This window comes from Lithobates pipiens, unplaced genomic scaffold (assembly GCF_037356315.1).
Source record: "Lithobates pipiens isolate NorthernLeopardFrog02 unplaced genomic scaffold, aLitPip1_a1.2 Scaffold_18, whole genome shotgun sequence".
In the NCBI taxonomy this organism is placed as follows: domain Eukaryota; kingdom Metazoa; phylum Chordata; class Amphibia; order Anura; family Ranidae; genus Lithobates; species Lithobates pipiens.
Window position 1 is genome coordinate 131,459,412 of NW_027507758.1, and position 13,500 is coordinate 131,472,911.

The 13,500-nt window shown below is 43.2% G+C and overlaps 1 protein-coding gene across 5 annotated transcripts in view; it reads left to right on the plus strand.

Annotated features, from left to right (window-relative positions):
* ATL2 (atlastin GTPase 2) overlaps window positions 1-13,500 on the plus strand; it is a 143,093-nt gene that overhangs the window by 111,703 nt on the left and 17,890 nt on the right. For all 5 annotated transcript variants that reach the window (XM_077486127.1, XM_077486124.1, XM_077486123.1 and 2 more), the window contains 3 exons: window positions 2,069-2,125; window positions 2,200-2,271; window positions 9,174-9,605. In XM_077486127.1, coding sequence (XP_077342253.1) covers window positions 2,069-2,125; window positions 2,200-2,271; window positions 9,174-9,605 — 561 coding nt within the window. The remainder of the gene's footprint in view (window positions 1-2,068; window positions 2,126-2,199; window positions 2,272-9,173; window positions 9,606-13,500) is intronic.

A 13,500-nucleotide genomic window follows, 5' to 3' on the forward strand; every position in this document is an offset into this window, starting at 1 on the left:
AAAATGAAAAATACACTAGGCCGAAAACCGATACCGAAAATGACTGTTTTTAAAAAATATTTTTATACAGGAGGTGGTCAGAGACTGGGGACACGGTTCAGGAGGTGGTCAGAGACTGGGGACACGGTTCAGGAGGTGGTCAGAGACTGGGGACACGGTTCAGGAGGTGGTCAGAGACTGGGGACACGGTTCAGGAGGTGGTCAGAGACTGGGGACACGGTTCAGGAGGTGGTCAGAGACTGGGGACACGGTTCAGGAGGTGGTCAGAGACTGGGGACACGGTTCAGGAGGTGGTCAGAGACTGGGGACACGGTTCAGGAGGTGGTCAGAGACTGGGGACACGGTTCAGGAGGTGGTCAGAGACTGGCGACACGGTTCAGGAGGTGGTCAGAGACTGGCGACACGGTTCAGGAGGTGGTCAGAGACTGGCGACACGGTTCAGGAGGTGGTCAGAGACTGGCGACACGGTTCAGGAGGTGGTCAGAGACTGGCGACACGGTTCAGGAGGTGGTCAGAGACTGGCGACACGGTTCAGGAGGTGGTCAGAGACTGGTGTCATAAGAGATAAGTGTGGTGTCCCCTCGTGCAGCCAGTGATGCAGCAAAGAGAGGAGAGCCGCCTCCGCCGTCTGGTTCAATAGAGCGCCGGGAACTTCACAGCTTTAATTTCAATAGCTGTGTGTTCCCCCGTCGCGCGCCGTCGCATACAGCCCCTCCCCCTTGTCCGGGGAACTGTGATAGACAGATCCCCCCCCGTCCAAGCCTATAGAATCATAGATCTCAACAAATACAGTGATCAAAATAGCACCTGAAGTCGACGAGTGTATATGTAATATGGGCCTAAAGGTTTAAGGGTGCCATCACAAGAACCCACCTATACAATATTCCACTAGGTCTTGACTTATAGAAGTCAGCATTAATCTCAACTCAAAGGTTTGAATATTGCATCTGACCCTTTATTCCTTCCAAGCAAGTGATCCTCTTTCCAGTCTTGCTCTTTTGGAATAGGCTGCTATTCCTGGTGTTTCACCCTGACAAGGTGGTTCTCCGCTATCCTTTTACCTGTGGCTGTCTGTTTCTTCTCAACCAGGACATTGCTTCCTTTTCTTTTTGTCCTGTTCATCCTGTATGGTTAGTGCCATCAGGTGTACCTGAGGTCTAGTACTGTGGTTCCTCTGTTGCACTCATAGTTCGTGCTCTAGGACATCCCTATCGTAATGCAGATGAAGGTACCCTTTGTCGTGGGATGTATGATAAAGGAAATGGTAATTTTGTTTACATGTAAAATCCTTTACTTGGGGTACATCTCAGGACAAAAGGTTCCCATCCCTCTGCCTTTTGTGGTTTATGGCTTGCTACAAAACACTGAAGCCTTGCTTAATGGGGAGGAGTTATGCCTAGTTGGGGACTTCCTGTCTTTTTGCCAGTGTCCAGTCATCTGAATTTGGCAGCATATCCATATTCTAATGGAGATGAAGACACCCCTGTGTCCTGTGATATACTCCCAAAGAAGAAAGAAATCTATATAAATAAAATAGTTAGATGAGGGTTTGACCTAGGTTAATGTTTGGGTCAAAGGTTGGGCGCAGGGGTCATGGTCAATATGTTTTTGTAGGATACAAACTTCATTGTAATGGTTTTTAGGTTGGGTAAAAATACAAAGTGCACTGTTTCATCACTGTTTCACCACTATAGGTACAAACAACAAATGGTATACACCTATATGGTGTCAGAAATAGAAGAATGTATTTTGTTTTTCTGAGGGGGTTTGTGTTTGTGGTGGGTCATGGCGGTGGCAAGAAAGATGCAGGTAAATTTATTTTTACTATTTTGGGCCAGTTTTCCTTTTGATGTTAAAGCAAATCGCTATCACCATTTACCATCACATGAAGACCCAGTTTAGCATGAAAAACAAGATATAATATACCTGGAGATGGTAAATCGATGTAATATCTAATGTTTTCACTTACACTGTGTATACTGCTGCATACAGAATGCATAGAATGTAATTCCTAAAATCGTTTGACATTTCCTGTTCTTATGTTGGCTGATCTTTCTCTCCCCTCCAGGCATACATTAAAATCTATCAAGGTGAAGAGCTCCCTCATCCCAAGTCAATGCTTCAGGTATTCTTAAACTTTTATTTTTATTTTTTTTGGAGATTGCGGTTTGTACTTTAACTGTATTCATTATTTTACAGGCAACGGCAGAAGCGAATAACCTGGCTGCTGTTGCCGGAGCCAAAGACACATATAGCAAACACATGGAGCAGGTGAGATTTTTGTTCTCTAGAAATTTACTTTGAAGATGTTTTGCTTTTATTGGCTTTCCGTACCCCCGCTATAATTTATAGATATAAAATACTGGAAAGGTAATTTTTAAAGGAGAAGTTTTGGGTTGCAAAAAAAATATATACACACACACACACACACACACACCCCTATGCTGCTGCATCAATATGGTGCTGCAACTATGCCACATTGGTGCTAATTGAGAGATCACATGACCTTTGATCGCTCACTTCTCAGTCTGATCAGAGCAGAGACAAGTGACTATCAGTCATTGCTTTCTGTTCTGCTCCTCCAGCACTTACTGGAGCGCAGGGGTGGGGGCAAGTGCAGCTGGTGCTGGTTCTCAGCCACGCAAATAACTGTCGATCAGGTAGATTGGTGGAGCATAACTTTTTTTTATTTTTTTTTTATTTGGACACTTGAGAGCGAGGGATGGATATATAGATATAGGCTATTTGCGCATCTGAGAATCAGAGCTAGCTGCACTTTCCCATATATCAATTTGATTTATGTATATGCTGATGGGACATGAGTATTGTGATTTGGTTTAATTTTGATTATTTTTTATTTTTTTGTATATTTGATTGATTTATTGGCTGCGTGTATTTTCACATTAGACACTTAATATTTATGACTACTTGGGATAAGCCACCACCCTCAGGTGAATGAACACTGGCAAAAAAAAGCAGTAATCCCTGCCCAGGCATATACCCCCTCCCAGCTAAGCCAAGCCTCAGTTTTTAGCTAGTGTCCTTAGGTGATGTCCTTACAGGTGTCTGTATAAAGATCTTTATTTGTGGACCTAGTCCTTTATTTTCTAGACTAATCTGAACACCTCTGCTGGGGTAAAGTAGAGCTTCATTCAGATCGGTCACCTACAAACCATATGGCAAAGAGGGACTGTTCCCTGTCCCTGCATACAAGAATAGGAAGGCCTGTAATGCCACCAGTAGGTGCTGAATCCTGTGGGCAGTGATCCCCAGGGTACTGTGTATCAAGTTACCTTGCTGGGAGGGCGCTTTACAGGTTCACAGCAGTGAACCCACTGGGTGGAATAGATCTCAAATCCCTCTTTTATATGGGAGAACCCTTTGCACAGTTTGCTCTATAGAGGCTCCCCTAAATGTAGCCATATATGGCACAGTTTTTTATTTCTGCCAGCAGACTGAACAGAAAAAAACAAACTGATTTTTCCAGAAGCACACATTTTTAGATGAATCGGGTAATTCTCCCTGCTATGGCTTTGTATTCGGACAGCGGGACTACCCCACCATTGGAGTGCGCTGAGCGAACGCTGGTTTTTCAGCAGGGCGGTTCATCAGAAGCCAAGCTAATGACTGGCTTTTGTTGCACAAAGAGAGCTTTGCACAGATTCAAACTCAGCCAGTTCCTGCTCAACTGGCCGAATTTCGATCCATCTATGGCCGAGGTTCGGATTAATGCAGAACCCCTTCCCTTATCTGGTATTTCCACTGTTTCAGTAACACAATCTTCCGGGTTCCTTTGTGTCAAGGGAGGAAGGTTTTTGCTGCCATTTCTGGTTTGTGAGATCAGCTGGCAGGATTTATCACTAGTTGGGACAAGTGTGGGTGCTCTTCCTCCCCTCCTTTCTTTTTGCGGGAGGATGAGGCTTCAGCGGAACATCCCTAGGATCGGAAAGATAAAAAGGAGGAAGTTATCAAGGATTGGGAGCCCTGCCAAAAGGAATCTTGGGGCCTGGGGCTGTCGCAGACATGGAAGACCACAGTGGGCTTCCTGGTGGACGTTGTGCACACGAATTGAAGTTACCTCTGCCAGAATGCTCACTAGGTTTGGGTCCTGGCGGCTGCTGAAAAATGCCCAAATCATTTCTAGTGCACCCTCATTTGCAAGAAGTGATGTATGCCGATTTAAGCACACCCAGAGAAGGTTTTTTTTCACTTCCAAAAAATGTTGCTAGGCAGTACCTAATTAAGTTCTACAACAAGTGTGATTTGCTGACTGTTGACCCGACTATGTCCTACTAGAATAAGACCCTGATAGTCCCAGTGGGTGAGGTTCTGGTCTTTAAAAATTCCATGAGAAAGAGGTTAGAGGCTCTCTTTAAGGTATCCTTCTGAAGTGGCTCTGCCAAGTTTGCAAAGCCCTTAAATTTGGGCAAAAGCATATGCTCCATTCTAAGGGAATAGGACCCATGGGGTCATGTCATCTGGCAGTTTATGGAAGATTTTCCAAGAATATTGAGTTCTCAATTGATTCCTTGAAAGACTCCATAAGTCTGCTTTCCCTGATGGGCCCCATTTCTCTCAACATGAGAAGGATCAAGTGTTGATTGGCAGAACTTCTCTACAAGATGCAAATCAAGAGGCTGCCCTCTGAAAGCGACCACTTGTTTGAATGCCTTTTTAAAGGTGAATGGGTAAAAGCACACACTCACCCTTAAAGTAGAAGGCATTGGTAACAGGTCAGAAACTGGTCACACCATTGCAATTCCAGCTGAGCTAGTTTCATCATCAAAAAGCCTCAAGCTCCAAGCAGTAGCCGGCATCCCACTTATGTAAGAGCTGTTTCCCCAAGTCCACACTGGTGGACTCCAGAAACCAGAGTTTTGCTACTTTCCACCTCCATGTTTTATGCACTCGAGGCTATCTTCAGAGCCATAAATACTGTGTGTGTGTGTGTGTGTGTGTGTGTATGTATGTATATATATATATATATATCTATATCTATATCTCTATATATGTGTGTGTGTGTGTATGTGTGTGTGTGTGTGTGTATATATATATATATATATCTATATCTCTATCCACACTCCAGTATTTTTTTCATCAGGTACAAAGGTAATTTGAATTGTGTGTGCACTACGTGCAGTGCATCCCACTATTTTGGCTACACACCTTGTGTGTGTGTGTGTGTGTGTGTGTGTGTGTGTGTGTTTGTTTTTTTTTTTTTTTTTTTATATATATATATATATATATATATATATATATATCTTTTATGTGGAAAGGTATAGTAAAGGCTTTCATTCTGCTTAAATGAGATGGAACATCAGACAGGGAGAATGAGATTCTCATTCAGTATAGCCCTTGGAGAGGGCATTGGAGGGTAGTGATGCAGACCTGGAATTTATCTTTTAGGCCCCATTCACACCTGAGCATGGTTCACATCTCTACTCCAAAAGCCTGAAGCTCAAACGTTCTGGAACTTTTTTTTTATTTTTTTATTTTATTTTTTTTGGCAGATTTGGGTGGTTTTCTGATTTTTACCTTGGTGACATTTTGACCTGTACAAAATCTCAGTAAAACACGTCAAACTGCTGAAAAATCGCACAACTTTCTGCCTAAAACTGCCACGCTCAGGTGTGAATGGGGGCCTTGGGACATAAAAGGAATCTGCTAGATTAGAAATATGGGAGCTGACTTGTTTGTAAAGGCAAAAGCTTGGGAGCCATCATCCCAATACTGAACTCTGGGAGCTGTGCTCAAACAGACCTGTAGAAGCTGTGTCCAAAAAGGACAGGCAAGAGGATAAAGGACTAGTTGCCACTATTAGACAGACAATGAGAGCTAATGTGAGAAGGGTTGAGGTAATGTCTCGATCCCAAATTGGTATGTACAACACAGAATTTTTTTTGCCCACAGGACTTTTTAAGTAAATCACACCTCAGACAGTAGATCTAAAAATATGAAAAACGTACTATACATTTAAAAAAGTGTACCTCAATAATAAAGTCATAAATGATGAACATGAATTATTATTTATATAGTGCCAACAGTATACACATCGTTTTACAATGTAGAGGGGGGACAGCACAATTACTGTACAGTTCAATACAGAAGGGACAGGAGAGCCCTGCTCATAGAGCTTACATTAAAAGGGGGGTTGGTACAAAAGGTATTAGATGCGGGGAATGGTTTGATGGTGGAAGGGGTGTGGGATAGGCTTCCCTGAATAAGTGAGTTTTCAGGGATCTCCTAAAGGGGCTGATGGGATATACCGGGCAGGGAATTCTAGAGAATGGGAGAGGCTCTTGAGAAGTCCTAAAGAGAAGCATGAGAGGAAGTAACAAGGGAGCTAGAGAGCATGAGGTCCTGGGAGGAGCGGAGGGGACAATTTGGGCGATATCTGCAGATGAGGTTGGTGATGTAGCTGGGGGCGATGTTGTGGATGGCCTTGTATGTTGGGGCTAGCATTTTGATTTTTATACAGTGGGGTAGGGGAAGCCAGTGAAAGGACTGGCAGAGAGGGGCAGCAGTCACAGATCGATTGAGGTGTACACTATTAGTCTAGCAGCATTATTCATAATAGACTTGGGGGGGGTGAATGGTGCTGCAGAGTTCATATGAAAAAATTAGATATGTGGGACCTGAAGGCACCATACAGATACCCCAATCAATCTAGAGCTGGTGCATGACTGATCTCTACGTGTTTCGCAGGGTAATTCTCGCTTCCTCAGGAGAGGTGTAGGTAGGTATCTGGAGATGAAAATGGATCAATGAATGATAATAATATAAAAATTGGAAAAATAAAAGAGGAAGGGGTGGGAGGGGAAAGGGCAGGAGAAGAGCCATTTATATCTATCTATCTATCTATCTATCTATCTCTCTCTCTCTTACTAGTAGTGCCAAATGTTGGTCAACTCTCGCCGGAAAAGTAATCCGGCTGGATAAAGAAGGCAAGCTTATGTCTAGCAATATATAAGGTAACATACAGAGGGTCTCCCTGGGCGTGTCCAGAAGTCAACTCCTTTTCCCCATGGGAGCTGTGAAGGGGCGGGGAGATGGTAACAACGTGGTGTGTTCAGATCTGACATTCTGGCAACCAAAGGAAGGCAAAAAATGCCACAAAGCTGGAAACATAATGGTGTTTAATATATGGGTAAAAAAAAATTCATATGGACTCTATGCAGCATCATTCATGTTCATCATTTGTCTTCTTTATTATTGTGGTACACATGTTAAATGTATAATAACACATTTTTTCATATTTTTTCATATTTTTACATCTACTGTCTGATGTGTGACTCTTAAAGTGGACCTTCCGCTCATCGGAACCCTCCCCCCCTCCGGCGCCACAATTGGCGCCTTTCAGGGGGGGGGGGGTGCAGATACCTGTACAGTACAGGTATCTGCACCCACTTCCGGGATAGCTCTCTGCGGAAAGGGGCGTAGATTACGCCCCTTTCCGCAAGTGCCCCGCTGCCTGCTGGGAAACACACAGATCCCAGAGGCAGCGGGGACCGTCCTTATTGCGCAGCGCGACTCGCGCATGCGCAGTAGGGAACCGGGAAATGAAGCCGAAAGGCTCCATTTCCTGATTCCCATACCCAAGGTGGCGGCGGCAGCACCCGAGAGACTATCTAGAGATCGGCTTCGGGTGCCGACATCGCGGGCGCGCTGGACAGGTAAGTGTCACTATTTTAAAAGGCAGCAGCTGCAGTATTTGTAGCTGCTGGCTTTAAAAAAAAAAAAAAAAAAAAAAAAAAAACGCGGAGTCCCGGCGGACTCCCGCTTTAAAGTTCCGTGGTCAAAATGTGTTTTTTTTTTTTCTGTGTTGTAGTTACCACTATTAGCTGTATACTCTTTGCAGCTGATCTTTGTCTATTACTGGAAAAACCATGCCTTGTTCTACACTGTGTTTTTGCATGGAGGCAGACATCTTGGTACATGCGGGACTGCGCTTCCTCATGTCAGAGCCTCAATTAAGAACAACACAGTAGCACAGTAGTGACATCATTAAATCTTCAACTACTATAGCAGTCACAGTCAAGGGCCACAGTACCTTAGATTTTACGCTGCAGATATGACTATGAATCCGTAGGCAAGGAGTGCCTAGGCACTCTTGCACACCAGGAGGTGCACTATTTTTCCAGATGAATTCAAGACAAAGCGTATATATTTTAGAGTGCTACTTAAGCAAAATTATCTCAAAGTTCCTTTTTAACGTAGCAAGTCTTAAATTTTTGAGTTCATTTCTACTTTAACTACGTAGCAAGTCACTGACCTGGAGCATATGTGTAGGTTTGGACAAGATAAAGGAAGAGTGGAATGTTCCAGTAGAAGGGGACACAGAAGAACTCTGGGTCAGGGTTAATTTCAGACCCAAAAGGCCTTTGTGAGTTTTCTTGTAGAAGTTATCTATCTTCCTTGCAAGAGAACACTGCTGATCACAGGGGGAGGACCCAGAGGAGAGAGATTTCATGGCAGAGAGAGGGGTTCTGCAGCTGTCCCTGCTGCTCCAAAATCGGGACACAACCTGAGAACAAAGCCAGCATGGGACAGCTTGCTAAATACAGAAACTGTAAGTAGCATTGATTCCCTGCACAGCAGCCAGAGGGAGAAAGCCAGCAGCTCTTCAGGGGGTTCCACAGGAGTCACAAGGCAGCATTCAACTCTCCTATCCTGCAGGTGCCTGGGCTTGGACCCCCTACAGGAGGGTCGGCTGTACTGCCTTATCAGCGGCCCTGACTATATGGATCAGTAGCTTGATCAAGATTAAAAGTATACTAGTGTCCCCAGCACTTGCAACTTGTAATAGAATACATTTTGACATACATTTATATAAATGTGATTTTATTGGATATGTTTTATGACAGAATGTAGAACATTTTGGTTTGTTTTCCAATGATCTTTTTTTTTTTTCATTTTCTATAATAAACCATAAAAAAAACTCAGTGGTGATTAATTACCACCAAAAGAAAGCTCTATTTGTGTGTGTGTGTGGGGGGGGGGGGGGGGGTGGAATTATAAAAAAAAAAATTGCGTACAGTGTTGTATGACCGAGTAATTGCCATAATACAGTGCTGTAAAGCAAAAAAATGGCCTGGTCATCATAAAGGGGGTAAGACTTCCTGATGATCAAAAGGTTAATAAAGATAAATGGTTGTGTTTGTGTTTTCCAATAGGTTTGTGGTGGAGACAAGCCATACATCGCTCCTGCAGACTTAGAGAGGAAGCACTTGGATGCAAAGGATGTGTGTATAAAACAGTTCCGCTCTGTAAAGAAGATGGGTGGAGAGGAATTTTGTCACCGGTACCAGGAACAACTGGAGGCTGAGCTAGAAGAATCCTATGCAAACTTCATGAAACACAACGATGGCAAAAACATCTTTTATGCTGCTCGCACCCCTGCCACTTTGTTTGCTGTCATGTTTGCCATGTACATTATCTCAGGACTAACTGGTTTTATTGGTCTAAACTCTATAGCAAACATTTGTAACCTGATCATGGGACTAGCACTACTGTCCTTCTGCACCTGGGCTTATGTGAAGTACTCCGGAGAATTTCGGGACCTGGGAACCTTAATAGATCAGATTGCTGAAATTATATGGGAGCAGGTTAGTATCTCCAGCTATATTTCTAGTTATAGCTGTTCAGTAAATGCTGTTACTCAAATGTTGACTAAAAAGATTTGCTGATTTGTTTTTTTTCTTTTGATTTTTTAAATTAATCTTTTGTTTTGGCTATGGTATAAGGGTGCCTTACAGCACTTATGTAAAATGTTTCTTCCATTGAATTTTTTTGGTTTCTTTGTTGTGTTCATTGTCCAAATGGTAATGTCACATGTTTTATTGTAAATGTCATTCTATTTGGGCTTTGAGTGACCTGGGGTACACACATTCACATGAATTGTGACTCCAGAAAAGGTATATGTTGGTCTATTCTGACTATCATTCAGATCATTTGCTGCAGGATGTAGTATAGAGTTAAATGGTGTGACTTTTTTTTAATTTCTCTTCCATTCATTGTAGGACATAGCTGAGATCTTGATCTCTGACCATTGTGTTATACTGCCTCCTCCAGGAGTGGAACACAAAACAAAAACACAGCTTAGAGTCAGCCCATGATGCTGGTCAAATCCCCCAACTGCTAGATACAGCTCAGTTTTTAAAGCTGAGGAGTAAGGGTTTAAGCTTTTTGCTAAAAAAAAAAAAAAAAAAATCTTTCATCTCAGAATATGGTGAGCAAATCACACTCTCCTTTTTCCCTTTATTTTCCCTGAGCGGCTATACTTGGTAGTCCAGGTCAGCCAAGTGTAAAGTCCCCAGGCAAGCAGGTGACCCCTGGTTCTGGCTAGGGGAGGTGTGCTGATAACCTGGTAGCCATGGCATGTGGGTCCAGGGTGGCAGGTGTGGGGCTGTGGGGGGGCACACAGGGGGGACTCGTTTAGTTGAGAGAGCTCTCTGCTTGCTCCCTAATTGGGGCTTCACTTCTTAAATGCTTGAAGCCTACTGCAACCGGCAGCCATGGCCACCATGTTTTTTCCTTTCTGTGACATTCCTTCTGCATCTGTAGAAGGTGGAAGTGATGTGAGCGAGATTGTGGTTTGTGACCTGATGGACCTGAATGCCGCAACTACCATGTTTTTCCCTAAGGCTTTGCCCTTCTAGGGCGCCACCCCCCTACCCCCATGCTGTGTAAACTTTGAAGTGGAAGTGATGTGAATGGGGAGACTCTCTTGTCCTCGCTATCTGCAGGTGTGACTGTGCAGCAAGCTAAACAGCTGGGGTGGTCACTTACTTTGGCCTGCAGCTCTCCAGGGAAGCATGGTGGCAAGAAGACAGTGGTTACACTTTGGCACACGTTCTTTGCTAGCTGTTGTTCCTGGGTTTGTCACATCTGGGATGCCATCTGCACAGCATTTCCTTTTAGTCTACAGGGGGACAACATGTTTGGGCACCTTTTTTTTTTTTTTTTTTTTATTTTTTTTTTATTTTTTTTTTTCCTGGTCATGGCACTGATTTAGCAGCTGAATAGCAACAATGTTGCCCCTTCCCCATCTTTGGGTCCCCTGCAGTCATCTTACAACTCGTTTTTAATTAAGTCTTCTACTTGAGTTGGATGTGGCTGTTTCCCTTGGCTTCAACCCAGGAGGATTTCCCTACACTCCTTCAGGCTTACATGCCGCATGCCACCCTGCTTCCTGATCGCAGAAGTTGTATTTATACCTTTGCACCTTCTCCTGTATTGATGAGCCTCACACCGTGTTTGTACTGATGACTCAATCTTGCAGTTTTTACCAGTATTATCCACAAATATAGGCACCTTTTAGTGTCCCTGATGGCGTAAAAATCTTCACTTCCATGTTTTCCATCTTCCCTCCCTTCAGAGATTAAGAACCCTGACATTTGTTTTCTCCTTCCTAAGAAGTAATTGTGCCCATTGGGGTGTCATAAATGTTGGCTTCCATAACTGTGGATCCAGCAAGGATCGTCCCTACTGGATGTAGCCCTTTTCAGTGGGGATGCACTGAGGACCCCACTTTTGGAGCGATCGGCCCTTAATGACCTTGTTCCACTGGATAAGTCCTGTTATGTAACCTGCCTTGGCAGTGATATTTGCGTGTCAGATTTTCACTGTCTGGGTCCGCAGAAGGGACCTGTTCGATGTGAAAGATTACTCCCAGTTATTGGAGATTTTGGATGGCAACTTGCTGGTATGCCCTTTTGAGGACAGCATAATTTTACAGCTACCCTAGACAACCTTGAGATGGGTGCCCCTGTGGGTATGGGTACCTATTTAGCTCAGCAGAGCAAGCCTTTGACTTTGCTATGGAGGACGTTACTGGTCCAGGCTTTCTCAGTCATTGTCTATTGCTCTCTACTCTCCCCTGCAGTAGTCACTGGCTAGCACACGGGATCAAGGTACTGAACCAGATGTGTTTTTTTACACAGGTTAGTCCGCATAGGTTTTGGGAAGGGAACATTTTTAATAGCTTAGTTTAGGCTGGAATTCTACTTTTTAACTCCCAAGAAAATTCAATCTTTTGGCCTTGATGGCCATCAAGGGATTATTTCTAGGCACTGGCTTTATTCCAGAGCCTGGTGGCCTTCCCTTCTTTGTACTTTGTGTGTTTGTTTTCGCTCTGATCTCCTGTGCTTTATTTTGCAGGGTTTTTTCATTCTGGGCTGTTGGCCTTTTCCTGTAAAGAACCCCTTTTAGTTCCACACATAAATGCTATGGTTTGGAGTCTTGGAGCCTTTTTCCTTTCTAACTTGTTTTTGGCTTTTACCTCAGTTAAGATGTGGTTCCCTGTCTTTCTGTCCAGCTCCCATGGCTCTTGTGGAGGTCCTCTCTTCCTTTATTTTTTTGTGCTGTGAGGGTTATATCTCAGTGGTTGCCTGACTGCTTTTGTGCTTGGCCTTTATCCTCTTGAACCTGACTATTGGGGGGTGGTTACACTTCTGCAGCCTGTGAGTTTTTACACGGCATGTACTTGGGGGAGGAGTTGTTTTCCCAACTCCTTCCCCTCTAAACACAGCATTGGGACATTCCAGTGGTCCGAAATCAAGATCTCCAGTGTCCAGTAAAGAGAAGGGGGGGAATTTTTTTTTTAGGTAACGGGCGTAAGCAACACGCCCAAATATTTGCCAAACTTGAAGAACCTAGAATATACTGCTGTGCAGTTTCAGTATTCCCTATACTGGCCGTATTCTATCTTAATCGGGGAAGGGTTAGAACCTGGCAAGAATTTTATTTTTATTTTTTATTTTTTTTGGCTCTGTCCCTATTGGTGAGATTTCCAATGTGCCTTTTCCCAGATACCCAGCAAGTGAGATGCAATCTCCCTGAAGCAAATTTCTTTCTAGGCATTTTGGTGCTGGAACAGCAAGTAGAGGGGACTCCCAATTGGGACACCATCTCCAATGATGACTTTAGCAGTGGTCATCTAGACAAAGTGGGTGGGAGTACCTCAAATAGGGACATAGACTGAAGTAAAGATGTGACAGAGGTTCTAACCATATTCTTGTCTATCTAAAAGTATGAAAAATTTTCAAAAATGTGAGATTTTTTTGTTTTTCCCCCGAAGATAACTTACAAAATTAGCTATAAGTTGTGACTATATTTTTACGCCTCACTTCGTAAATGGTGACATTTGTGCTTGTAATTTTGTCCAGTGACTTGCCTGTAAGGATTGAATTTAGGTGAAAAGTTTTTGCTTTACTTCACTGTGGAGCAACACACCTTTTTTTTACTTTTTACTTTTTTTTTATATATTTTTTTGGATTCTTTAAATAAAACTGAAAATTTAATCCTGAGTAACCCATAAAATGTATATAAAGCAGAAAATCGAAAGCAATTGATGTACAGTGAAATTGCAGCACTATGTATGTCATAGTTTTACAACCCCTAATATGTGTCTTTATTTTCATATTATTTTTTATTAATCAAAAAGATCCTCTTCTTCTTTTGGTAGTCCTCTGGCACCTATTTATAAAAAGTTGTCTTAGC